The sequence below is a fragment of the Anser cygnoides genome, chromosome Z (assembly GCF_040182565.1).
Source record: "Anser cygnoides isolate HZ-2024a breed goose chromosome Z, Taihu_goose_T2T_genome, whole genome shotgun sequence".
NCBI classification, from domain to species: domain Eukaryota; kingdom Metazoa; phylum Chordata; class Aves; order Anseriformes; family Anatidae; genus Anser; species Anser cygnoides.
In genome coordinates, this window is record NC_089912.1 from 17,936,086 (window position 1) to 17,963,354 (window position 27,269).

Sequence of the window (27,269 nt, forward strand, 5' to 3'; positions counted from 1 at the left end):
TGTTGTTGGGGTGGTGTTTTGGTGTTGCTGTTTGTGGTGCTCTTTTATTTTTACACTCAACTTAAAAATTTATCTTAAGAGTGTACATTTGTCAGAGAGGACAAATGTCTGTCACCTCTAAGTGATTTGTCCTCTCAAAGAGATTCAACAGTCAGCAGAGATAAAGTCACAGAACTCAGTCAATAAACAAGTCTAAAATAATGCAAGATGCCACATATCCCAAGCTTCTTACAAACTACCAGGGTATTATCAGCTGTGAAGACTGGAAAAGTGCCTACTACAAAGCAGGTCTCAAGTTAAAGAAGGTTGCAAGTCTAATTACAAGGAAAGATACATTGTTTCTCATGAAATATGTATTATGAGGGAAGTGCTGTTACTGCTTAAAAACTAACCCCCTACCAGATTATGAGACATCACAAACTATTAGCAGTAAGAAGGTGATGATCATTGTCGGAAAACACTACAGCAAAGCAGCAGTGACAATGTTCGATGAATCAAATCTTTCTCTGTGCTTCACAAACCAGCACTGCTCAAGGCAGAGACCTACCATCCGCTCTTTCTTCAGCTCTTCTCTAAGCATTTCCCTCAACCTCTGAGCTTTGAGGATTCTTTCACGGTCAGAACACATTCGTTTCTCTTTTGCAGGAGCAGGTTTCGTAGGTAACTTTTCCTCCTTTGTCACTGACGTTTCCTGTGTTGGTCTCTCCTTGAGTGGAGAGGGTAGGTTCTTCGGCAAGGTATCATCATTTTTTTGAGCAGCTACACTGACAGTTTGTTCTTTATTTACAGACTTTTTTAGTGGTGAAAACTGTGGCACTTGTGGCACAGGCGTTTTCTTTTCAGGCAGTATGGGAGATTTTAAAGAGCATTCACTATTACTCTTTTCTGATGCAGAAGAATCCTTCTGAAGTGAAGCACTGCCATCAGGAGCCTGAGATGCTCGCCTCTGTGGTTTTGATGCAGAACGCTGAACAGATGAAGGCCCAGCTCTGGGTTTGACAAGATTTGGCATAGTGGAAATCCGTTTTCTTCTCTGTGTAGGCATCTCTGTAGGTTTACTAGTTTCTCCAGCATCATTTGAGCTATCAGCCTTGTCATCACTGGAAAATTTAAGAGAAAACATTCTGAAATACTTCTCAGTGACAAATTCAGAACACTTACTATCAAGATACACATTTCACTCAGTACGAATGTAGTACTACAGAAAATTAAAGATATATACAACAAGTCACAATTGAACGAACCTACACCTGCCACTCAAACTAACCAGATACAAAAACTGGTATATTATTTTCTAATATTAAGTATTAGCTCTCTACAAGTTGGTTTACCAGCAATGTTAAACTCACACGTTCCTTTTTTGCCCTCTTTTTGGACAGCTCTCTACTTTCAACTAAGAATACCAAACATCATAGTACAATAAAGTCAGTAAAGCTTTGTAAAGAATACCCTACATACTGTGTTACACATCAAGAACATTTTAGTAAAGGCATATGCAACAAGTAGTTTTACGATTTTTCATCACAACCAACCTGAGCCATCCTCTTATACACTTGTAATTAGATAAAATCTGAACTGTGATTTAAAAAAAAAAAGCCTGCTGCTGTGAAACCGGCTGTTGTTCCAATGAACACCTCAAAACTGGGCTTTTGGGGACAAAAACTTCCAGCTTCCCTGGGAAGCTTTCTTATTTAAGTATTGTTTCCATCCTTGACACAGAAATAATTCACAAAGTTGCAAAACTGCTAAAACCATGATCATCTTCCAAAATCTTGGAAACAGCTCCAGTATTTGACTCCCTGGCTGCTGCTGACAGTAAAACTACAGCAGAATTACAACTGAGTCATAAAGACCTTTTTAATTTCACATTGGAACTATGCCATGTTTTTGTACATAAGGATGACCACACCTATGGTTTACTTACCATCTCCAAAAATACTCAGAAACAAATGCGTTTGAAAGAATAGGAAGAAAAGCAAAAATATACAGTGAAATTTTTCCAAAACCTCTCTAGCTACTCTGTGGAACAGACATAGGCTACAGATGATGTCTTATTTAACAGCCTCAGCAGACTTTTCTGTATCAATGGCCCATGCTGTGAGTTTATACACATTTTTAGTGCATACAATATCCTTCAACAAGGCGTTGAGCAACTTCACTACATGCTGCTTATCTGTGTTTTGAAAGAGATCCTTGCAACCTCCATTCAATATTCTCTGTTTTTGGTACAGCAAGAGACAGTGGAAAGTAGTTTTTTGTTTATCTTCTCAGCACTACCTGTAGCTTATATAGTCTTCCTGGAGTACCACGCTAGATTTTGGACAGTTAAATTTAGCTGTACTGGTGTTGGCTGGGATAGAGATAGCTTTCCTCATACAGACTCATTTGGTGCTGTCTGTGGGATTTGTGGTGAAAATACCATTGATAATACACCAATGTCTCAGCTGTGGCAGAGCGGTGCTTACAAAGAGCCAGCGAGAAGGCTGGGGGTACACCAGGAGCTGGAGAGGGGTCACAGCCAGGACAGCTGGCCCAATCTGACCAAGGGGATGTCCCATGCCATGTGGAATCATGGTCAGCAATAAAACTGGCGGAAAGGAGGAGGAAGGGGTACATGTGGAGCAATGGCCTTTGTCTGCCCAAGGAACCATTCCACGTGACGGGCCCTGCTCTCCTGGGAGTGGCTGAACACCTGCAGGCTAGTGAGAAGCAGCAAAGGGATTCCTTGGTTTGCTTTGCTTGCATGAAGAGTGTCTGTTTTACCTGTTAAACTGTCTTTGTCTCAACCCATGAGTTTTACCTTTCTGATTCTCTTTCCATCCCACTGCAGGGAAATGAGTGTGCAGCCTACTAAAATTAATCAACATTAGCAGACACCTTTTTTAAAAAAGGATAAGTAATAACCCTATGGTCAGGGAATTTTCACTTCCCTGATAATCAGCAAAAACAGTTCAGAATTTAAAACAAATCAAAGGAACTAACAGCACAGATACAGTTTGAAAAGCTATGAAGAAATGCTTTAGACTGGACAGGTAAGACGCTCACATTTGCCATGGTTTTTTCTGCAGACCACACAAAACCATGCTGTGCTGTATTCTACCACTTACTGCACTCAAGAAATCAAATTGCCTTCCCTCATATCCACTCTTCCTGAATCTTCTGAAACACCCTGGCGGCCTATCTTTAAAATGCAACGAGACAGCCCCCCAAGAAGCTACTACTGCTTACACTGTAATAAATCCCTTGGCCTACTCTCTCCTGTTTGGTTAGTACAGGCCTTCAAAACCATACTGAAGCTTTATGAATTCCATGGAATTCAGGGGTGAGCATATGGGGGCAAAAGGGAGAAACTCTCACCTGTGCCCCTACTACCTGCTGCCAGGACTAAGAGTTCAGTTCCCCTTAGTCTCCCAGAACTTACAGGCAGATGCTTCTTTCTACCTCCACCTGCACTCCAGAAACCACCATACGAGTGGTCCTTACGAATCTTCCTGTAAGCACATCACTTCCCAAACCCGCACATTGCTGAAGAAGCTCTTTCCTAGGCCTCTTCCCCACTCCGTGCATTTCACTTGGTTAACAAACTGGAGGTGTTACAGTACATCTGAAATAACCTCCACTACAGGTAGTGGAAGGTTAATGTAACTGCTCTAGTTTTTCTTTAAGACAGCAGGATCCAGATTTGTGGATTTGCTTGCATGGATATTTGCTGCATTTACTGTTAGCCATAAGCCTGCTACTTATATGGTAAAGGTCTACTTTTTCAAGTCATGAGAATGGATTTCTTAGAATATTTTCCACTTCAGAAGAGCATTAGCGTCTAGTTTTGAAAATTACATCATGCTAACACACCCATTAAACTACAAGAAGAAAAAAAAGGTAAATCTGCTGAATCAGCAGCTCTGCCGCATAACCAAAAAACGGCAACTTCAAAACGAACTGCACCTTCATTTCAGGAATAAGTTCTGCCTAACCAGAGATCCACTAATCTCATCTCTGTAACTGATACATTTTATAAGCGAATGTTGAAAGAACACCGTCATGACATGCTGTGAAATGGCTTTAAGTATACAAGAAATAAGTTGGATAAAAGGCAGCACGGCTTTGCTGCAGGCACGCTGCGACACAGTGGCTTGACACCTGAATTTCTAGTCAAAGGAGACAGATTGTAAGATGACCCCGTGTAATACCACGAAGGGCGTTTTAACGAAAAAAAAACGCAGGTATTCATGGAAACGCAGCCAGCTAAAGGAAGTGAGGAGGCTGTTCTGAAGGGCAACCACTAGGCTGTGGTCCTGAAGAGCCAGCCACCACCCCGCCGCGTATTTCCACCGCAACAAAAAGCCCTTAAAACACTGAAGAAGCCGGGGGGCAAAGCCATAAAGCCCCCCCGCCCGGCACTCACCCCTCGTCACGGCTCCCGGCTGGAGGAGGAGGAGGCGGCGGCGGCTCGGCCCCGGAGGCGGCGGGGCACCCCTGCGGCTCCCTGCCGCCGGGCCGCACGTTGGGCCGCACGCTCAGCCGGGCCCGGCGGAACATGGCGGCGGCGGCGCACAGGCTCCGCTCAGGCGTCGTCAACGGGCCGCGGAGAACGCGAGCCCGTCACGCTCACGGCATAGCGCCCTCCGCCGCCGCCGCGCCGCGCGCGTCATCGGCGCGCGACGCCGCCGTAGGCCACACCCTCCGGCAGCGCGTGACGTAATGCGGGCGAGGCGTTATAAGGGGAGCGCGCGGCGGGCGGGCTGTTAGAAGGTTCTGGCAGCCGGTGGGGGTGGGTGGGGGCGTCGGTGCTGCGCGGCTCGAGTGTTTCGCCATGACTCGTGAGTGCGGGGGGGGGGGGTCCTGTCACGGAGCGGTGCGGGCGGCGGGGCTCCGGGTTTCATCAGGCCGGCGGGGAACGGCTGCGCCGGGAGCCGGGGGCGGCCCAGCGGTTGTGCGGCGCCCACGGGCGGCCGCGGGGAGCTGGGTCCGTCCCTCACAGAGCGGCCGGCAGGGAGGGAGGAGGGCAGCGCGCTCGGACAGAAACGCTCGGTTTCAGGGCTGGCAGTCAGCCAGGCTGTAAATAAAGGGCTTCTGCACGGTTGCAAATAATTAGTAGCACGTCGGTTTATTTGGCATTAGGGTGCCGATCAAAACTAACGTGGATGGATCTACTCTAAAAACAGTGGAGAGCTGTGAACCAAACCTAGAATACTCCTGCTTACCTAATAGGTGTTGTGGCTCTTATGCTTGGCAACCCTGAAACTGCCCGTGGTTAATTAAGGAGGTGTTTTTAGGTTTGGACTTGATAAAAAAAAAAAAAACGCAGCTTCAAATACACTGTACTGCTGGAAGCACAAAGGACTAGATCATAAACGGTTCGTGTGCAGATCAGACCTTGAATTTGAAGAAACAGGTTGATGGCTTTTGATATTTTTTTTTCCCTGTTCTTGTGATACTAAGATAACTACAGCTTAAGTTTTGAAGAGAGGTACAGTGTCCCACAACTAATTATAACGCAGGGATTGCATTTCATTCTGTGACCTACTTTAATACAGTGCTGAAATGCTAGAGGTGTAGCAGTTGTGGTGTGCCACTGCGCTGTTCAGTCTTTGCTGTAGTATATGTTTACAGTTCAGAGCTGTCATATCGGTCACGTGGATCTCATTCTGACTTCAAGTAGTCACACAGTAAAATAGAATAAGATTAGATGATTTATTAGTAATTGTGCCTCCGAATTCGTGAATTCATGGTAATTGTTGCACCGTGAGATAGAACCAGTGCAAATAACCTGGAAACAAAATAGATCTGTGAAGGTGTTGATGGCGAGATGAATTGGAGAACTCTTTTTTGGCACTTGTCTCCCACTGTTTACTTCAGTGTTCTATTTTGGGGACGTGGTTGCAGTTTTATTCAGCAGGAAGTTCTGACTTGTGATTAAATCCTTTGCTGCTCAGAAAGTACTCCAGGGATCGTGACCTCAGTAGTCAATCCTTACAGCCATTCTCTTTGACCTCCTTCCAGTAAAGATGATTGCTGCTTGTTCCAGTGCTGTACAGATGTCTTCTGCTTGTCTTTCTCTTCAAGGACAGATGGATCTTGGGAGATCGGAGAGCAGGGACAGGCAGAACCAAGGCTGTATGTCTTGCAGAGGCAGGCAGGGACTGGGGTGCTAGAGCATAGGTATAAACAGGAAGGATGTACTGGCCTTTAAGTAGTGGTTAACGCCTGAATTTCACATTACAGAGAGTGGAATTGGCTTCTTGTTAGGACCACATTTCATGGAAGATTTAGTTTTATATTACACAATGTAGCAAACAGGACCATGTCCTGTGGAGCTAGGGATTCTCACACAGCATCTCAGATAAAGTGCTGGGGCCAAACAGTCCTAGGCAATATTTTCTTGGAAACAGAGAAGATACAGGTATACTTCTTTTCAAATAATAGTTTGGGTTTGTATGCTCTGTATGTATAATATACTGCTGTACCTTCCCCTCTGCTCTCCTTTGCTTTGCAGAAATAGCAGCCAAGCTTTTCAGTGATGCCGTTCAACTTGGTTCTTGAGCTTTCAGTCTTACATGTGTTCTGTGGACACCCTGCACGATATTTGCCTGGAGAGGAAAGAAAGGTATAAGGTTAAGGGTGGAGGATGACTGCTATACGAATTTTGTCTATAGCAGTGTGTTTTGACTTCTGAGCTCTTTTCTGTTGTGGTAAAAGACTATACTTTGCTTCTTTAAGAACTACAGAAGACCCGTTTTATAGCTGCTAACTTGCTTGTATGATACTCATACTTCCTGAGCACTACAAAATCCAAGGACCATTTATAGCCTGGAATGTATCATCTGCTCATGAGTCATCAAGTTCTAATCAACTCTACTACTAACAGTTCTACATGGCAGAATATCAGGGACAGGATCTCATTAATGCTGGTGGGGAGGAGGGAGCAGGAGTTAGTTCCCTTGGCTTTGCAAAAGGTAGTAGCTGGTGTCCTGTCACAGGTGAAGTACATCTTCCAAAGCAGGAGCAGCCCTCAGGAAGCAGCAGTTGTAATGTGCTGTTTTCAGTTGGACTTGTAGCACCTCTTACCTGGTGTGAAGAATGCGCAGAGCCCCTGCTTTTGTAGGTTTGCATTTGTCTTGTTGGCATGGCAGGTACCTTCATCAGCTCAGAAATGGGGTGAGTACAAAGCTGTGGATTATATCAACAGGCTGATGCTTAATTATTTTTTTTCTTGACCTGATTCTAAACTGCCTCTGTATACCTGAAATTAGAGGCACATGATGTTTAGAGAGATCTCTGTCTTGGAGGTCAAAAGACAGCATAGGTATCTTAAGTGTGGAGAGATACTCAAAAGAGTCACGGCAGAAATTACAGAGATAGAGCTTTCATTTTTGAGCATGGGAAAATAACTTGTGGTCATGTTTGTTCAAGAGTGCAAGTGATTTCATTGAGCATATTCTGGGACACTTTGAGTCCAGAAGAAGCAGGCAGGGCAAGAAGAAATACTGAGGAAGTGAACCAGCCCTGGAGGGTGAGACGGGCAGTCTAGTCTACAACTGCTGTAAGCAGATATTGTTGGAAAGATTGTCAGCTAATACAGAACGGTTAGTACTTGGGATGGCCGTGGGCATTGCAAGGAAGACCTGCAGTATTTGGATGGAGAGTTGCAACTGCTCCGAGCAGCAGTTGTGCTGGTTTTGATGTTACACCCTCAGGAATGCGGTCAGATCAAACGGATTGCAAGCCTAACTGGCCAGCCACTTCAGGGTATTCGTAGTCCTAGGAGAAGCTTGCTGTACCTTGAAGAGTCGTCTTCTATACTGGCAACAGTAGAGTGCAGTTTTTTGTACATTTATATGTAAAATATATATTTTCACTTTTCACTTCTGTTGAAAGTAAGACCAAATGCTTGATAAGGTCATGCTTGAGTGCTGCAAAAATAATTCAAGGTCACCTCTTTGTTAGTATCTGAGTGTCATGAATTGAATGGGCTAACAGTCCATCACCTGTAAAGTAGGTAGAACAGCTAGCTCTACCCTTGCTGCAAGCTAAGGGATTGCCTGCGGAGGGGAACTCATAAAACTAAGAAGATTAAAAATACAGATGTTGGCTCACAATGAAATCAAAGAAGGGTGCACAGGGAAGAAAGCTATGGACAAAAGCCCATGGCAAGAACTTGCCTGAATGCTAATTCCTTGAATACCATGGAAGTACTCTCACATGTGCGTAGCATTAGGGTTGTCAACCCTGTTGTTGTGGTTTAACCCGGCTGGCAGCTAAACACCACACAGCCGTTCGCTCACCCTCCCCCCTCCCTCTCTGGGATGGGGGAGAGAAATGGGAAAGTGAAGCCGGTGAGTTGAGATAGAGACAGTTTATTAAGACAGGAATATAATAATAACAATAATAATAATAGTGATAATGATAATAGTATTAATAATAATAATGTGTAAGAAAACAAGTGATGCACAATGCAATTGCTCACCACCCGCTGACCGATGCCCAGCCTATCCCCGAGCAGCCGGCCCCCCACCCCGGCCAGCCACCCCTATATATTGTTTAGCACGACATCAGATGGTATGGAATACCCCTTTGGCCAGTTTGGGTCAGCTGTCCTGGGTCTGTCCCCTCCCAGCTCCTGCTGCACCCCCAGCCTGCTCGCTGGCAGGACAGAGCGAGAAGCCGAAAAGTCCTTGGCCTGGTGTAAACACTGCTCTGCAACAATTAAAACATCAGCATGTTATCAGCGCTCTTCTCATCCTAATCCAAAACATAGCACCCTACCAGCTACTAGGAGGGAAAATTAACTCTGTCCTAACTGGAACCGGGACACCTGTGCAAAGGCATATACATGCACCTATTCTGGGGAAGGTACTAAATTCTTTTTTTTCTAAACAAGGAGTCTGGATGAGGACCTGTAGTTCTGAGTCTGTATTCAGCTTTGTGAACCCCTTTTCTTTTGCAAGGTGCTCTGTGTTGCAGACTCTGTAAACTAAACCTTGGTCTGGAGCTCTCTGGCTGCCTTAGTACCAAGTACAGGTGAGCTGCTATGCAGCAAAAACAAATTAAACATCCATACAGCTGCTTGTATACTAAATGGTCTTCTCTGCTTTCATGGTGCTAGAGGAAGGCAAATCTTAGCAATTCATAGTCCTAACTGAGTTTCTGGGGTATGTGTGCATTACTAATCCTGTGTTAAGCAGTTTTGGGGAGTAGAATATAAAGTTCTCAGATCTGACGTTGTCTTACCTATACTGGTCATCCTCTAAGTGGCATCAGCAGAAGTGTGTTCTTCTACACATCTGTGCAAGGCTCCCAGCTGCTATTTAGTAAGTATGAGCACAATTTAAAAGGTTCAGGCTGCTTGACCATGGGATCTGATCAAACACATCAGTGATTTTGCACGACAGCATGTCAGACTGAAAGCAGATAGACACGTCTGGATTCTGAATATGTACAGCCATGTGCTTTGTGATTTCCTAAGAAGGCCTTGGGAAGAGTTTGAGGAAGTTTCATAAGCTCTCTCAGACTGCCTTAATTTTAATGATGTAATTCCAGTCCAAAGTTAATTTGTAAGTTCTGTTGGATGCTGGAATCATGTTCAAGGCTCCTGGAGGATGGCTCCTCTTTGTAAGAGTAGCTGTCATCGTTTTGCCCAGGTCATTGATGGGATGGTCTGCCTTCAGTCTTTTTGGAGAAACTGCATTGTGCACCTGGAAAAAAGGCACATTTTGCAAGAATGTTGAGATGGATTTTGGTGATCCATTGAGCATGACCTGTAGGAGTGTAAGCGTGAGAAATAATAGGCTGTCTTGCCTCTCACTGTGTACCCGATAGGGGGACCATGACAGAAGATACTGCCATTGCTAACAGGCAGAGCCAAACATAAGCACCTTTGTAATAGACACACAAAATGCATGTAGAAAGTGGTAGTACCTATATAAACTATATGGTATCTGCTAGGTGGGAACCAGCGTGAACTTGCTCGCCAAAAGAACCTGAAGAAGACTCAGGAAATTCACAAAGGGAAAAGGAAAGAAGATAGCTTGTCTGCTTCTCAGAGAAAACAGAGGTGAGATATCTAGCACAGTTGACTGAAATGGTTGGGCAAAATGGGAGGAAAAATCAGTGAGAAAAATCCAGTGTCTTAGCTGAAACAGGATTTAAGTACTTTTCTTTGCTTCATGGTCAACTCATGTGCCAAAGTGTAAACCCTGGACGTAGGTTTTACTGCATCTGCTCTTGAACAATTTTTTTTCTTCCAACACCTGGAAAGGCTTTTATTTCTTTTGAGCAGCTTTTTGCATGATACTAACAGTGGAATACTGTATAATACTTTTATGAAGATGTTTGGTTCATTGCACCCTTTATTTCTAAAACTAAGAATTACATACAGTCTGTTAATCAAGCAACTTTTCTAAATCATTGCGTACCTTGATGAAAGGACCAGGGTAAGAGTGTGATAATGGCCAACTGAGATGTTTTATTCCAGTATTTTCCCATTATCAAAAGGGGGTTGACGTAAAGGGCTGTAGAAAAGCTAGAGGAAACTGGTTAGAAAAGTAGCGAGCAGGTATCTGAAATCCAATGTTTTTCTCTTTACAGGGACTCTGAAATCATGCAGCAGAAACAGAAGGCGGCTAACGAGAGGAAGTCTCTGCAGGCAGGAGCAAAATGAACCGTCCCTGCAGAGCAGATAGGAGTGCGCCGCTGAAGCAGAAAGGCCTAGAGGATCATTCATGAAAATGGCCGGCCATTAAATGATTTAAGTGTTAATCTTGCAGCCTCGTTCAGCTAGTGTTAGTTTGTCCTCTGGTTAGCATAGGCTTAGTTGTCTGGAATGCTGTTTCCAAGCCGACTGCTCTGCATGCATAGGAATGGTAGTACCGGGCGGTCACTGTGCTACGGCTTGTGCTGCGTCTGTAGCTTTCACTGAATGGTTCCAGTAATGAGTGTCTAAACCTACAGTTAGACAGGATTTTATTTGTTGTAATTCCAGAAGCTCCGTCTGGTTCGCAGTGGAACACACTTGTAACACGAGCTCAGATGTGTGGGGACCTGACCCGAGCTGTGCGTTCACCCCTATTTAACTATTTTTACAATAAAACCTTGCATGAAATCCTGGCTGTCCCGGAGCGGTTACACCCGACCGGCGGTTGCTTTCCGAGAGGTCAGCGCGAGGAATGGGCGCAGGCAGAGCGCTCTGTCCGCCTGTCTGTCCGTCTGGCCGGCCGCAGGGGCGGGGGCGCGCCTCGGCGGGGCGGGGCGGGGCGCGAAGCCACGCCTGCGGGGCGGGGCCTCGGTGCTGGGGAGGTTCCCCGCGGCGCGTGCGCAGTGCGCGTCGTCGCGGTGCGGCGGGCGGCCATGTCGGAGCGCGTGCTCTTCCGGCGCGGCGCCGGGCAGGTGGGCGGCGGAGGGGGGGGCACCGGGAGCGGGGAGCGGTGGGAGGGGGGGCGGTGGCGGCGGCTGTAAGGGGCTGTGTGGCCTCCGCAGAGCGACGACTCGGACGTGTGGGACGACACGGCCCTCATCAAGGCGTACGACAAGGCGGTGGCCTCCTTCAAGGTGAGGGGCGGCGCGGGGGGACCCCCCTCTCTCCCAGCGCACGGCGCCGGGTCGGTGCTCACGGCCGTGTCTTGTCTGTTCCCCAAGAGCGCCCTGAAGAATGGGGAGTGCTCCGAGCCCTCGGACAAGCAGGAGCAGCGCCTGGGGATGAAGAGGAAGAACAACAAGAAGAACAGAAACAGAAAGAAGAGCAACGCGGCGCCGGTGAAACAGGTTGCCTCGCCCGCTGGTTGTGGTGTTGTGCCCGGCGGTAGTACCCAAAACCAGCCCTTTTTACTTCAGAAGTAACGCTCCTCAATGGGAGGGCAGTGAGAACGCTGCAGACCTTACTTACCGCTGTTACGCTGAGCGTTTTCACTAAACACATGGGAAATGTGTCCTGGGTGAGAGGGATCGTCCTCGTGGTTGGGACAAAAAGCAGTGCAGAAAAAGGCTTATTTCTCATTAATCATTGCTGTAGTTATTTACTTGTCTCTCTCCCTTCTGTTGCAGTGGAAAGTTGGTGACAGCTGTAATGCTGTTTGGTCTGAGGACGGTAATGTGTACTTAGCAACTATTGTTTCCATAAATCAGAAGAGGGGCACGTGTGTTGTTACTTACGATGGATATGGAAATAAGGAGGAGCAGAACCTGTCTGATCTACTTCCTCCAGCCAATGATGAAACAGTAAGATGGGGGATTCAGGGGAGGTGAGAGATGCTTTCCAGCATTTCTGGCACCACTTCTGTGACCAGATGGGTTATGTGAGAATAAAAACCCAATTGCGTTGTGAAGGAACATAAATTGATGGAACAAAAGGATCCCCTTACTTCTTGAAGTCAGCGTGGAAGAAATGGGGAGGGACAAAAAGTTTATGAGTAAAAGTAAACTTAGCTAACATGGTGAGCAGATAGGATTATGAGATAACTCCTCAGTAGGATTGGGAGGGCAAGAAAGAGGGCTTTCCATACTTTTTCACACTGAAATTGTTTCGTCCATCTCATAAAAATGTTTTGGTTTTCTAGAATGAAAACGAGACTCCATATTCAACAGATGAAAGTGAAAAATCTTTCCAGTCACCTCAAAACAAAAACAACTGCACAAAGGCAAGATTCTCTCCCCAGAACTTCCGTTTTCCCATACCACCAGCAGCCCCGGGCTTGGGAAGGGTAAGCTTAGCCGTATCTGCAATAATTCCTATACCACTGTTAAGCCTGCTCTCTAAATTTCTGAGACAACAGGATAATATTTGTCATATAGTCACAGAATTGTAGAATAACCTGAATTGGAAGGGACCCACAAGGATCATTGAGTCCATCTCCTGCCTCCACATGGCACTATCCAAAAATCAGACCATGTGTCTGAGAGCGTTGTCCAAACGCTTCTTGAAGTCTGACGGGATCAGTGCTGTGACTGCTGCCCTGGGGAGCCTGTCCCAGTGCCTGACCACCCTTGTCATTGTCTAGAAACAAAATAGCATTTTGAGAATAGATGTGCTGGTTACAGCCCATATGTACTTAATTTTTAACAACTTGGCCACAGTGTGGACCTTTTGCAGAGCTGCTGGCTGGTGAAGAAGGCATTCTCCTTAGCTAGCACTTGCTTTGCAACTGCCTTGTAGCTTAGAAGAGGAATGTTGTTCCTTGGACCATGGTCATGCTGTTTGTGGTAGAACTGTGGTAGAAGCTGTTAATATCGTACCTTGCAAGACAATTGATACATTTCATTTCACATGACACTGAAGGCAAGCAGAGTGATGTCCAGGTGTCATAGAAGCCCTCAGCTGTAGCTTCTCTATTGACTTAGCTGGGGTGTTGATACACCCTTCAGTTTTTGTGTTATGCAGAAGTTAAAATAATAGGGTAGCTAAATACTGCATTGTGTTTTCTAAATATTGCCATTTGTGCAAGATATCTCTATAATATTTTCTTTTGTTTTTTATCTTCCATGTAATAGCTTTGTATATGAGCTCATATTAAGCAGATACATACAATAGAACCCTGTTTCAGCACTGGTTACCTCAGGGCATATTTAATATAAGTTTTACTCTTCTAGTCACGGAATGCTCCCAAGAAATAGCTGTCCCATGTTCTTATTTCAGTTTCATTAAATTGCTCGGATGGGCTGTTTTCAGTTTAAGGTTTGTGTATTGCTTCAAATACTTGTGTTTAATAAAATCTAATGCCTTTTTTTTTTTCTTAATTTTCACTGTTCAATTACTTCAATATAGTCTGGATCAAAATTCAGAACACCTCCACCATTCTTATCTTGCTGGCCTCCACCCTTTCCAGCAGGACCACCAGTAAGTAAGAGTAAAAAGTGTCAGAGATGAGTGTGGGTGATCACAAGTTTTCTGAGTGTGCTGATCACCTGTTTTTAGGACACATTTCTGTGTTAGACACCGTATTTTCCAAATATTTGACAACCCATTCAGTTGCAAATATTGCAGAGATCTAGTGCAGGAGGCCTGGTCTCCACTTGTTACCTTACGTTTGACTAACAACATTTCACTGATACCAATAAGTATTTTCTTCTTCTAATGAAAGTTTGTTTGAACAGTCAAACTACAGGAACCCTATTTTTCCCAGGCTTTGGAAACCAAATGTTTTTAGAAAAGATTGTTTTGCTTGACTCCTTTCCAGGGAGTATATTGAGGATATGTTCCTTGTTTTCAGTTTTATATTTTGGTCATTTAGAATTGGTTGCTATCTAACATGGCCTGTACTCCATTGAAACAAACAACTTATATTTCCTTGCTGTTTTCTTAGCTGATTCCTCCTCCACCACCTATGGGGCCAGATTCTCCTGAGGATGATGAAGCATTGGGAAGCATGTTGATAGCTTGGTACATGAGCGGTTATCACACTGGCTATTACCTGGTATGTGCTAGTTCTGTCTGGAAGTGTCTTTGTAATCCTGCTTTTGTGTGTGTGTGTGTGTTGCTGCTGCTGTAAATTATAACAGTTACATTTAAAGGTATTTTGGGTTGTATGCATGTTTATGTCCTTGAGTAGGAGTCACATGAGCATGGATGTTTGTACGGTTGATGTTTTAATTCTAGGTCATCTTTGAAGCACTAACTTCAGTATTTCTTGCTTCAGATTATATAAGTGGATTTCTTTAATATAATTTTCATTGGTCAAGAAATAGAGATCTTTAATCATTCCATAAAAATACTGTTTGTAATGGGGACAGGTAGTTTAGTTTCTGTCCTTTTTAATGTTCAATGTCTGATCTCTTGATTTGTGAAGGAATTTAAAAAAAAAAAAATTGTCTGCAAATATCTTTATTCTGTGACAATATCTTGTTTTTACAAGGAGGTTAAAGCTCTAACTAAATTGTGTCCTGTAGGGTTTAAAACAGAGTCGAATGGAAGCAGCCCTGGAGAGAGAATCCTATCCAAAATAACTAAATATCCATCACTGATTTGAATGATTGTAAGTATGTTAATTTTATGCTAAATTAAGATACATAATTGCCTGACAAATTTGTTTAGCTCTTGGAAAGTTTAGAATTCCATGCAAAAACTTCGTGCTTCAGGACTTCCACCTGCTGTCATGGCTCTCTACAGACACCTTCTCTGCTATTATTAATCCCTTCTTTGCCTAGCAGCAGTGGAATAGTATGTTCTTTGATAGAGTGAAGGAAAGTATTTTATTGCTGTGATGAGAGGTTTAACTACTCTCTCACCATTTATGTGACAATTAACAGGATAGTTGACTTAAATTTTTAAGAGTTACTCTATCTGCTTGAGGGTTATTTTGAAGGTAAAAGGTTGTTAACTAAAATACGATTTTCACAGTTATGTACGCATTTTCAAAAGCAACTGCTTCTTTATACAGATGAAATAGTGGGATATGTAGCTCTAGTTTGTTTTCTGGACAAGATCAGCCTTTCAGGTTTATGTTGCTGAACTATTCCCTTCTCAATACTTCAGTGCCTGTGCTCTTATTTGGAATCATTTGTTTAGAACTCTCCAGTTCTCCATAGAACAGAACTGTATTCTTATGGGAACTTGCTTTTCTTATTTTCTGTGACAAGCATTCCATTTCAGTGCTAATGAGTAGTTCTTGTATGTTTGTTTAAAAAAAAAAAAGTCTTGTGTACTAATTCTTACTTTTTTTTTTTTAAAGCCAGGTACAAATGTTTCTCACAGAGGTGTGTATAACTTTGTGCATTGGTTGATGGTGAAGACCAGAATTTTATCAAGACAATTAATCTGAATGGTTTCTTAACAATGAGCTGCCCCTGGTAACAAGTAGACAAATTACTTGAAACTAGTAGTTATATGTGCATTGTCATAAAGACATGCAGGCAAATGCATTTAGAAAGCAGTGCAGCAATGAAGTGTTTCGGCTTTTTTTTTTTTTTACATTCTTGAAACAATTTTAAGTCTAATAAGAATTGGGGAAAAAAAACACTTGATAGATTTAATTTATCCTTTATTTTAATGTCTCTTGTATTCCTTTGACTTTTTACCTGACTGACAACACGTGAACTAGCAGTATTTTCTGTTTATGGCAGCAATTTATGTTACAGTGGCCACTGGTGGCAACGACCTGAAAAATGGTAGACTGCCATATTTAAAAAGATACCCTATTTTACGGGTCCGATTAGAATCCTGAGTATGGCAGCTGAATTCAGAAAGGCTCGTTTTTTGTTTCACATGCTTGTTAATAAAGTTCTACTTTTCAAACTTTTAATTTAGGCATGTTGTTTGTTTGTTTGTTTTTAGGCTTCCATAGAAGTCTTCCTGTTGTATGAATTGCTCAAATAAGACGCCAACATTTTGGCATGTGGCCTTTTTCTGGGTTTCCTGTGGTACCATACTAAAGCCAAAAGTTGTAGTAGCAGGCTCTGCGAAAGTAATTGAAATTGTGGACTAAGACTTTGGCAGTCTTAGAGTGACAGCCTTCACTCTTGTAGAATGGAGGCTATACACTTAAAAGTAGATTGTGACTTAATTAAAGCCAGCAGTGACTATTGTGGGAAAAGTAGCATAATTCAGACTTTGAACTTTGCTATATTTGACTCCTTTCCCTACAATGGCCAAATTCCAGAAAATCATTTTTCCCATAAATAATTGAGCAAAAAGAGAGATAAATTGAAATCATAGCCTTCAAAGGGAAGTTTTTCCTTCATTGCCTAGCAAAACTAGATTAAAATTGCTCACTGTCATGCAAAGATTATAAACCAGTTTATCAACTGGTTGTTGCTGAGAGGGACAGCTGCCTCTATAGCTAGTCCTGTGATAGTTTCTGGCTTGAAGTTAGAACAAGTGGCCTTATTCAGTTTTCAATACTAGTGAAATCTAGCATCCAATATTATTTTTAGTGCAGCCCCACTACAAATAGTTTTGTGATTATATTTCAAGGCAAATGATTCATGTAATTCATTTCATTCCAAGCAGAATGACTGAATAAAAATAATTTTTATTTTAAACAGTCTTTAAGCATAGTATACATTTTTCCATAGAAAGCATCACTTAGTTACAATCTATAACTATTTACAAAGCGGGTCAGGTTTTACAATTTAGTTAATTCTGTCTTCCTTAATCCTTTCACGTATTTCATTGTGGTAAAATTTTTACAATGTATTTATTTGAAATACAGGTGCATAATTCATACAGCAATGAAAAAAACACTTTAAAATGTTTTTAGTCTTGAACAATTGGTGAAAGTGCAAAAGCAGTTGTCATGATATTTTCAACTCCTAGACATGGTTATGCACCTTCATGACATCAAACATTTTAAAGTCCTCTGCATCATAATTGTCACAAGGCCAAACAATTGAGAAACAGTGGACAAAAGCTTTGACTGTTGATAATGAAAGCACTGGCTTTCATCTGATGTGTTAACATACATGACTAATGTCCATATTTCTTAATTCAGGGTTCTAAAGAAGTTTCTCTGACCAGTTTCTGTAATGTGATTTACTAAGAGAGAGGAGAGCACTTTTCAGCCTTCTGGAAACCTCCACAGGTTGTGCAACCTTTGCTGCAAAAATAAGCAGAATTCAACCAAGGATTTAAAGATGCTTCAAACCCATTTGGAACATGAATAAAGATACAGTGAGGCTGAGGACTTGTACATCTAAAATAAAACAGAATTGTTGCTATTAAGATGAAAAATGTAGAACTTTGAACTCACATCATTAAGCATTTTAATGCCTCAGGCTAAGGACAGTGATAAAACAGAGGGTATTTTACCTGTCATATTAATGTCTCATAGAAAAAATATATCAGTGTGCTGATGGGTGTGCAATTATCACTGTTATGGAGCAAAGCAAATAAAATACCAGCTTATACAACCACTTGCACAGCTTTTCAGTCTTGCCTTATGGTCAGACTATTTACAAGACAGAACTCTCGTCAGCAAATCACTGAGGTATACTGGTATATTAAAATATATGTCAAAAATAGAGGAAAATTGTAGGACAGACTTAGCATTTGCTTGTGAAATAGTTCTTTTTTTCAATCATATATGAGACACTAGTTTTAAGACTGTACTATCAAGTATGAAATTCAATGAATATTTTGGTAATACACTGTTTAAGTAACTAGTGCATCTCAGTGGTGAGAGGTAAGCTAATAAAACTAGCAACCAAATTATGAAATTCTAGTTTAAGTCAGTTACTGCCTTTTTTTTTTTTGGTTTTGCGCTGTGATTGTTTTTGTAATATTTTACATGTTTTGTAGAAGACAGGAAATTGAGACATTTCAAAAGAATTTTTATACAAAGTAATAAACAAAGTCCAGTGTCTAAGCAGTCTGAATACACTGGTGAGCAAGAAATATTTGGGGCTGAATGTAGAAAAAATGGTAACAGAGAATACCAATTAATAACAAGTAAGTTGTTACTGTTGTAACATGTACAAACAAAAGATTAATTTATCCTGAAGCAGTGTGGTCTCTGCTCTTAAATGTTATTTCATGTTCGAAGTTCTCTCCTTTAAAGTCACTGATTTCCAAACAGCTGTCATGATCCAAATACAGAATTAATGAGAAGCATCTGAGATGCTGCAGGTGCAACTGCTGAGCAATCAGTTTGGCTGCAGACTTCAGCCCTTTCCCTTCAGGAAGGACAAAGTGTTGCAACAGGAAAGATTCATTGTATAGTGAACAAGGGTCAATAAAGGTTCTCTTAGCTACACCTGTGAACTTTACTTACAAAGGGTCTCTCCTAGCCAAAGCTAATAAAAAGATGAATGGCAGCAGCAGCTTCATTTTCCTGTTTAAATTCACTACTTGTTTAAATCAGATGGCCTATGTTTCATTTTATAGCTAGAATTGCAATGGACCACTCTGGCCTTAAAATGCAAACAAGTTTCCCTATAAGTTCATTTCTGATTTCTTTAACAAGTAAAAATATACTGTAGTTTTTCAATATTTAGTGGGGCTGAAACTTTTTTACATTCTCCCTACAGTTACTAGGTAGATTGTAAAACCCTATTTGACTAGATGTTGAACATACAGTTCACTAAATGTTCTTGGTTGTACTGTATGCAATATTATATTATAACAGAGCTGGGAAATCTTACCATAAGATTATCTAGGGGCCCTAGACAGAAAAGTAATCTTCCTGGAACAAGGCAGCTGAAACGGAGCCGTGGTCTGTTCATCGATCTGTCACAGCAGCTATTACATGATACAGACTGCCAATTGTACTCTCTCTTCTCTTCCTCCCAGAGGCTTCTGAGCACCAAAAAGGGCATATATTCTCTCCAGCAAAACAGGGAGCAAAGTTGTGATGGAAAGAACTGACTGGACTCCATACTGACTTAGAATCATAGGATCATAAGTTTGGAAAAGAGCTTCAAGATCATCTGGTCCAATCATCCCCCTACCACCAGTATCACCCTGTAAACCATGTCCCTAAGCACCAGGTCCAACCTCGTCTTAAACTCCCCCAGGGACAGTGACTCCACCACCTCCCTGGGCAATCCGTTCCAATGCCTGACTGCTCTTTCTGAGAAGAAATGTCTCCTCATTTCCAACCTGAACCTCCCCTGGCACAATTTGAGGCCATTCCCTCTAGTCCTATCATTAGTTATCTGCGAGAAGAGGCCGACCTCAGCTCCCCCCACCTTCCTTTCAGGTAGCTGTAGAGAGCAATAAGGTCTCCCCTGAGCCTCCTCCAACACTAAACAACCCCAGTTCCCTCAGCTGCTCCCCATAGGACTTGGGTTCCAGGCCCTTCACCAGCTTTGCAGGCCTTCTCTGGAAAAGCTCCAGGGCCTCAATGTCTTTCTTGTACTGGGGGGCCCAAAGCTGAACACAGTACTCGAGGTGCAGCCTCACCAGAGCAGAGTACAGGGGGACAATCACCTCCCTGGTCCTGCTGGCCACACTATTCCTGATACAAGCCAGGATGCCATTGGCCTTTTTGGCCACCTGGGGACACTGCTGGCTCATGTTCAGGTGAGCATCGACCAACACCCCCAGATCCTTTTCGTCTGCACAGCTTTTGAGCCACTCTGCTCCAAGCCTGTAGCACTGCATGGGGTTATTGTGGCCAAAGTGCAGGACCCAGCACTTAGCCATGTTGAACCTCATCCCATTGGTCCATATCCATCCTGCCCAGGTCCCTCTGCATGGCCTTCCTACCCTCCAACAGGTCAACACTTCCCCCCAGCTAGGTGTTGTCTGCAAACTTACTGAGGGTGCACTCAATTCCCTCATCCAAATCATCAATAAAAATGTTAAAGAGGATGGGCTCCAACACCTGGGAAACATTACTTGTAACTGTTTGCCAGCTGGATTTAACTCCATTCAACACCACTCTCTGGCCAAGCCATGACTTATCCTGGTCAATAAAGTTGCAGCACTGAAAGGTTAAAGGTTAAGAGATCATTTATTTATTTATTTATCTATCTATCTATTTATTTATTTATTGTGGGTGGGGAATGCGCTGGTAAAATCAAGGTAGATACTTAAGTTAAATAAAAAAGATATAATTTGAGGGACTTGTTTGGAAGAAAAGCTGCAAGTGTAAAACAACAAAAAAGTCATAGTGCCCAGCAACTTTTCTAAATGTGTTGATCTGCTCTTTCCTTCTTTTTTTCCTCTTTCCAATTTTCCTTTACGTTGGAAGCAGGGAGTTCTCTCAGTCATCACTCTGCAATAAACTCCTGGAATAATGGCGGAAGAATTTATAAATTGGCAGAAGTCTTAGGCTCAGTAAACCTAGTCTAACAGCTTCATCTCCATCAGCCTCTGATTCAGAAAAATCATACTCAGTGAATTCAAAGGATGGCTTAGAAAGATTGCCTAAGGCAAGCTTACTACTGAGGAAAACACTGCCAGCACATGATCTCTTTCTTCACTGTATTTCAGTAAGTGATAAAAGAGAGAGGTTTTAAAAATAGTCCTGCTACTGAATTGCTTACCAGCTGGGTGCTGTACCCAACAGACAGCAAGAGACACTGTAAAATGTGGTCTCTTCAGAATGGCCTGCATAGACTACAAATTTCAGCTTAACGATAAGCTTCTTCACAAGGGCAATATTGTGCAAGATCAATTTCTTCAGCACATACAGAGTGCTGGAGAGAGGGAACTCTAGGATGCTTAAAGTTGCATACTTGCCAATTTCTCTGGTCCTGTTAGGCTGGATAGCAACAATCACCCTACTGGTGGAGATGGTTCCTTTGTGTAAGTTTTTCTCTACCTTTGGGCACTGAATGCTTCTCATTATAGTCACCCAAAAGAGGTAAGACCTGATTGTTGTTGTTGTTGTTTTTTAGTGGTTAAATAATGTCTCTTAGAGCTGTTTCTGTTAACGGTCCCACAAATCCTATTGAATGCTTGCATATAGTATCAGCCATGCTCTGATCAGATCTTGTTAAAGTCAGGGAGAGATAAGATACAAACTTAAACTGCCCAGAATGGGGCTGCAACCTGAGGCCCAAAGAGGAGCTGTTTCCCTCAGCAATGCTGTTTTTCTACTTCCTGATTCACCTTCCAGCACAACAGTGGAGTTAAAGTTTTCAAAGATTTCATATAGAAAAAGCTGATGTATTGCCTGATCGTTAATATCCTGTGAGACAACTGATAAGTCCCCATAGATTAATTTCAAGTCCATAGCAAAATGGTTTGCATTTCCAAAAGAAAAGTTTACAGAAGCTGTTATCATTGTAAGCCTTTGTGAGTTGTTCAGACAAGTTCTTTGCTTCTTGAAGACAGTGGCTTTCTAAAAGTGTCATACCTGCGAAAAGGATGGCATTAAGCAATAAAAACCAATGAACAGTTCATTGTGTACACAAAAGTCAAATGCAGTCATATATCCATTAAATTGGAGTAATAGGAACCTGAGATTCTCTAGATAAAGGAAAAAGCTGGCATCACTTCTTGCAGATAAGGCAAGTTCCCACAACTAGATTTGCTCCTGGCCGGATTACTGTGGGGTTAGTTCAAATGTATCAAGTAATCAACTGATTAAAATCAAGCTAGAAGTCTTTGCTGGACCTGACCTATCTGTGTGCAGAGGTATGCTGGTATTTCAGTGCAACGAGCCCTACTGTTCTGTGGTCTGGAAATAAATTAGATCAGATCCAGAACTGTGTCAACATATGAATAAATACATCAACAACCTGGAAACATTTCACACCCTCAGAGGTTGGTGAAAAAAAATACACATCTGGCACCATGCAGACAAGTAGTGTTAAAATGGAGCTAAACATCCTTTTTGCACCAACACTAGCTTTTGAAAGAGCCAAACATGCATTCTGAAGCTGCTGCTCTGCCAGGCTTTCTAAGTTCTGGTGCAGAGCATCAGTTCTGGATGGAATCAGCTGCATTGTCTGTGCCTATAGCACAGTTCATCCAAAACCAATTTAACCCATGCCAAATAAATGTGTGTGTGTGTGCTGTACTTTGATATTTCTGAACAGCAGAAGAGACAAACATACTTTTACATTGACATTATACAGATATGCAGTATATGCATTGCTCAAATAAATAAATAAAATAAACAACACAGTAATATGTTTTCTCAAACAAAGCAGTACCATTTTATTCTCTGCACATTCAACAAAAGTACAATGAAACCCTGAAATGCTCACTGGCTCTTCCAGCCCTTCACTAGGAGGGAACACCAGAGACCTCCTTTTTGGAACAATTTCGGACAAGATAGGGAATACTTTTGCCGATGCCTGGGGCACTATGGCTTCCCACCAGAAATAGCCACAGTCACTTTCAGTAAAATGAAGATTTACTTGCTGGTGAATGTAAAGAATGAACAAATACCTTCATTTATAAGCCGGTAACTATAGCTTTTAATGTTTCCTCCACCATCTCAATACCATAAAGTTTTAAACTATTATGCTTTCAGAGATCTAAAATATGTCTTTATTGCCTTCAAAAATAATAGAGCACCTCCATCTGAAACATATATATCAAATCATTTGGGCACTTTTGAGAGGCAATATTAGCCATTTTCGGATTAGCAGAAGGCTGCTAAAGACTCTGGGCAGTACTACTGTAGCGAATTTACTTCTGAGATATCAGCTGTGTGATTGCTTATCAGTACTGTTGTGCAACTCATTGTGTAAGAATTCTTCCCTCAGGAATGTTATAAATTAGTTTTGGTAGAAATCATTCCCGACACATCGTGGGTAAGGTAGATCGAATTTCTATTTATTTGAGCAATTCAGCAAGCAGCAATAAGTAAAACAGCGCTGGGCGGCCGGGGAGTCTCCTGCTCCGCCAACGGCGCGCACCTAAGCCCGCCAGAGTCTTGATTTATAGCCTAGTAGTTCCGGGTTTAGTGGCACATCCTGGTGTCTTCTTACGACTGCGAGGCCTGTTGCTAGGGGGTCTTCGTCAGTCCTCTGGTGGTCGTGGGGATGAAGATCGTTGTCTTCCTCTACGTTGGGGTCGTGACTTTGCTGCTGATATGTGTTCTCATGTGAGGGGGAATGCCATTTTGCCCTTTTTTGGAGCTGGTTTCTACTGCAATTGTTAACTTAACAGGAAATTCCTATACTTGCTTTTTTCCTTCAACAGGATATTGGGGGTATAAGCAGTTAACCGTTGAAAACCTTCCCATCAGCAATATTTAATGAACAAACAAGGCTTTACCCATTACAATCCCACCTTTTTCTCTGTATCATTTTGTTCATTAAATCTATTTAGTTCTAATTGACTCAGGATTAATGTTTCCTCTAGTATGGGTCTATCATTTATCAATTCGTACTTTGTCCTCATAAGCATCAGATGAGCAGCCTCCAATCTACCTTTAACAATAGCTATGACTTTGTTAAGGATACAAGGACCAAACGTCAGTCCTAGGGTTAATAAAATCAGCGGGCCAGCTATTGTTGACAACAGAGTGGTGAGCCACAGCGAGTGATTATACCAGGACTCGTACCAGCTTTGCTGGGCCTCCTGCTCTCTTTTTCTCCTTTCCAATTCTTCTCTAAGTTTGGTCATGGTATCCCTCACAATTCCAGTATGATCAGCATATACACAGCATTCCTCCCTCAGAACGGCGCACAATCCCCCTTGTTGTAAATACAATAAATCTAGTCCTCTGCGATTCTGTAATACCCCTTCAGATAACGATCTTATAGATTTTTCTAAAGCACTGATAGATTTCTCAATTCTGGCTAAATCTTCATCCACAGCTGTTCATAGAGAGGTGAACTCTCTTCCTTGTTTGATTAGTGAAGCAACTCCTGGGCCTACCCCAGCAACCCCCCCCAAAACCATTACGGTAGCCACTGTCAGTGTGGAAATTGGTTCCCGTTTTGTCAAATGGTGTTCTTGATTGATCTGATTGTCATACATAAAATTCTCTGGGTGGTAGAGTATCTTTGGGATGATTATTACTTGAACACAGAATTCTACAGACCCATTGAACAAGTCCAGGGATAAACAAGGGGTAACTCCTATCTTTGAGCATACCCACCTAGCGTCCTTCACTGGTAATAACCATTCTGCTGGTTTCTTTATATTTCCGATGTTAGTTTGATTTGCACACAAGTGCATTTTATCGGGTGGGACTTGTCCATGCATCTCCCCTTCCCAGTCACTTGGGTCAGCGTTATGCCCTGACCCTCCTTCCCCCACATACATTGTGAGGGATTGGATCCATTTACCCGTCGGGCCTTCTCATTGACCCCCACAGCTTCATAAAAGGGCAGCCTTACCCCGTAACAGAGCCAGCACCACTCAGTCAGGTGAGGGTTGGTAGCATTTAACAGCTGGTAGCTTACTTGCATCAATTTCCACAGGGCCCCTTCCTGGGTTCGAGCTGGGGCAGAGGTAGAAATCTGTTTGGTTCAGACACAGGCTTGTGGGTGCCAGTTGACAAAGGGATGTGAGAAAACTTGGTGCACCCGCCGCAGTTACTTGGTTGATGATAACTTGGTCCTCCCACCTAATTAAACTCCACTTAAAGGGCTGGTGCGAATATCCCTGGTTGGCCCCAGCCGGACAGGGGATATTCAATAGGAGAGGTAGCGCCAACATACACCAGAAGGGCAACGTCCTTTTATAATTCTGGGGAGGCGGCTTCAAGTTATGGTGGGTACTAGGGCGGTTTATTCGGCCGGACTCCATCATCTCAAATAGGGGTGGGTACCAAATAACTCTCCCCACTGTTGTACCCCTCTGCCTCGCCCGCCTACTTGGTTGCCTCAAGCAGCGGGGTTCACTTTCTTCACGGCAGCAAGGGTAATCTTCAGGGGCCTAGGTACCAATTTCCCTGTTCCAGCCACTCCCAATCCCAGTTACTCACTCCTCCTTAGGCGCGTTACCCTTCTGATGTATGGGTCTGGGTACATTAAAGAATTTCCCTTCCCCTACTTCCCAGTTTCATTTACAGTGAACCTATTATTCCTTAGAGAGGGTTACCGATCATACGATTACAAATTCACTCTTCAGTCCCTTTTCACATGGTCAGCCTCAAGTCTCTGGGTCGGCTGACCACTCTCCACTGTTCCTCCGGTATTGGTCCTTTAACTCGGCTAGCGTGAGTCCATCCTTTCTCGGCTGTCCAGACAGCTGTGTCTGTGGTAAGTAGAACAAGGTAAGGTCCTTCCCAACGAGGAGTTAAAGAGGTCTCTTTCCAGGATTTTATCAGAACCTGGTCTCCTCGTTTGATCCTGTGTATGGCCATCTCTAGAGGGGGGGTACATTGTACTACTCACTTTGCTGCAGGATCCCCCCTTATATTGTGAGGTGACAATACCCTCAGTTCGCCCCCAAAGGTGATTTTATGCGTTTCTTCCACCAAGAGCGCAGCCGCGACCACTGCCTGGAGACAGGTGGGCCATCCCCTACTCACGGGGTCCAAAAGTTTAGAAAGATATCCCACGGGTTTCTTTTTCCCTGCCCAGTCTTGAGTTAAGACCCCGAACGCTGTCCCCTCCTTTATGTTGATAAATAGATAAAAGGGTCTCTTCACATCGGGTAAATTTAACACAGGAGCGTTCACTAAATCCATTTTTAAGTCTATCAGGCTTTGCTCATCGCTTTGGCTTCATTTCATTAATCCTTCCCCAACCAGTTTCTGATATAAAAACTTCACTTTGCTACTCTAATTTTCAATCCATTGCCGACAATATCCTAACAATCCCAGCAGCTGCCTAACTTGTCTTTTGCTTTTTGGCGCTTGTAGTGACAAAATCCCATTTACTCGTTCGGGGTCTAGTTTCTTAGTACCTTTACTTAGCCAATGTCCTAAATATTTCACCTCTTCCTCTGTAAACTGTAATTTTGACTTTGATACTTCTAGTCCCTTTAAGCTCAAGAAGTTCAGTAGCTTGATACTTTCTGTTCTGACTGCCTCCTGACTCTCTCCTGCTAACAGCAAATCATCCACATATTGGACTAAGGTTACTTCAGGATTTGGTTCATAGTTCTCTAATACTTGTTCTAATGCCTGACCGAGTAGATTTGGTGATTCCATGAATCCTTGGGGAAGCACAGTCCATCTTAATTGTTGTTTCCGATGGGTTGCAGGATCTTCCCACTTGAAGGCGAAATAATCCCTGCATTCCCTTTTTAAAGGACATGTCCAAAACACATCTTTTAGGTCTATGATACTATACCATTTCTGCGCTGGGGACAGCTGGCTTAGCAAAGTATGTGGGTTAGCTACTACAGGAAATCTGGTTATTGTTCTTTTGTTGACCTCCCTCAGGTCTTGGACTAGCTGATATGAGCCATCAGGTTTCTCGATAGGTAATATAGGAGTGTTATGAGGTGACATGCAAGTCTCCAGTAATCCCTGTTGCAGTAGCCTCTCGATTACTGGTTGCAGCCCCTCCCTGCCTTCTTGAGACATTGGGTATTGTTTTACCCTGATAGGAGTCTCCGGATTCCTGATAGTGACTTGAAAGGGACTAATATCTAAACGGCCTACTGATTCGGGAGAATACCACACCTCAGGGTTTATTTTTGCCTTGTCCTCTACAGTGAGGGCGTATAATTTAACCTCAATTCATTTATTTTCCACCTCCGAATTAATTTTTAGCTTAACCTGTTGGGAAGAGACTTAATGGTTATATTCAGCTTCTGGTACTAATAAAAAAGATCCTGTGCAACTTTGGGCTGGGGTCTCTATTTCCACCCCTTTTATTCCTGAGACCCTAAAGGGCTCTCCTTTTGCTCCTATCACCTGTAATTTCTCCGATGAAAGTTGACATCCCTGGGGTACCATTTGGACAGTCGATCTTTCTGCCCCAGAGTCCACAAGGAACTCCACTTCTTGATGCTGGGGACCTAACTTCAATTTTATCAA

General features: G+C 43.0%; 3 protein-coding genes across 15 annotated transcripts in view; 2 read left to right on the forward strand and 1 right to left on the reverse strand.

Annotated features, from left to right (window-relative positions):
* Positions 1-4,655, reverse strand: part of BDP1 (B double prime 1, subunit of RNA polymerase III transcription initiation factor IIIB) — a 55,475-nt gene extending 50,820 nt beyond the window's left edge. For 6 of the 9 annotated variants that reach the window (XR_007159206.2, XM_048051358.2, XM_048051356.2 and 3 more), the window contains exons 1-2: positions 4,406-4,655; positions 548-1,100 (exon numbers count right to left, since the gene is read on the reverse strand). Coding sequence is in view for 8 of the 9 variants with exons in the window: in XM_048051358.2 (XP_047907315.2) it covers positions 548-1,100; positions 4,406-4,539 (687 nt within the window). In the remaining variant the exon portion in view is untranslated. The remainder of the gene's footprint in view (positions 1-547; positions 1,101-4,405) is intronic. The other 3 variants (XM_013201680.3, XM_048051355.2, XM_048051354.2) reach the window with 1 other exon arrangement.
* Positions 4,656-4,687: 32 nt separating this feature from the next.
* Positions 4,688-11,101, forward strand: LOC106049387 (small EDRK-rich factor 1). Of its 3 annotated transcripts, XM_048051363.2 has the most exons (5): positions 4,688-4,820; positions 6,497-6,607; positions 9,253-9,311; positions 9,946-10,054; positions 10,588-11,101. In XM_048051363.2, exons 2-5 carry the CDS (start codon positions 6,558-6,560, stop codon positions 10,658-10,660), a joined length of 291 nt encoding a protein of 96 aa, XP_047907320.1. In that variant the 5' UTR covers positions 4,688-4,820; positions 6,497-6,557; the 3' UTR covers positions 10,661-11,101. The 3 variants fall into 3 exon arrangements, with proteins under 3 accessions (XP_047907320.1, XP_047907321.1, XP_066844552.1); XM_066988451.1 differs by lacking the exons at positions 4,688-4,820; positions 6,497-6,607 and adding an exon at positions 7,112-7,158; XM_048051364.2 differs by lacking the exons at positions 6,497-6,607; positions 9,253-9,311 and having other exon boundaries at positions 4,694-4,820.
* On the forward strand, positions 11,011-16,229 carry LOC106049380 (survival of motor neuron protein). Of its 3 annotated transcripts, none has more exons than XM_013201676.3 (9): positions 11,011-11,152; positions 11,476-11,547; positions 11,635-11,760; positions 12,040-12,213; positions 12,552-12,695; positions 13,757-13,828; positions 14,295-14,405; positions 14,878-14,963; positions 15,660-16,229. In XM_013201676.3, the coding sequence occupies exons 1-8, from the start codon at positions 11,096-11,098 to the stop codon at positions 14,932-14,934; spliced, it is 813 nt and encodes a 270-aa protein (XP_013057130.2). In that variant the 5' UTR covers positions 11,011-11,095; the 3' UTR covers positions 14,935-14,963; positions 15,660-16,229. The 3 variants fall into 3 exon arrangements, with proteins under 3 accessions (XP_013057130.2, XP_047907318.1, XP_066844550.1); XM_048051361.2 differs by having other exon boundaries at positions 15,664-16,229; XM_066988449.1 differs by lacking the exon at positions 11,011-11,152 and adding an exon at positions 11,238-11,385.
* Positions 16,230-27,269: the final 11,040 nt, after the last annotated feature.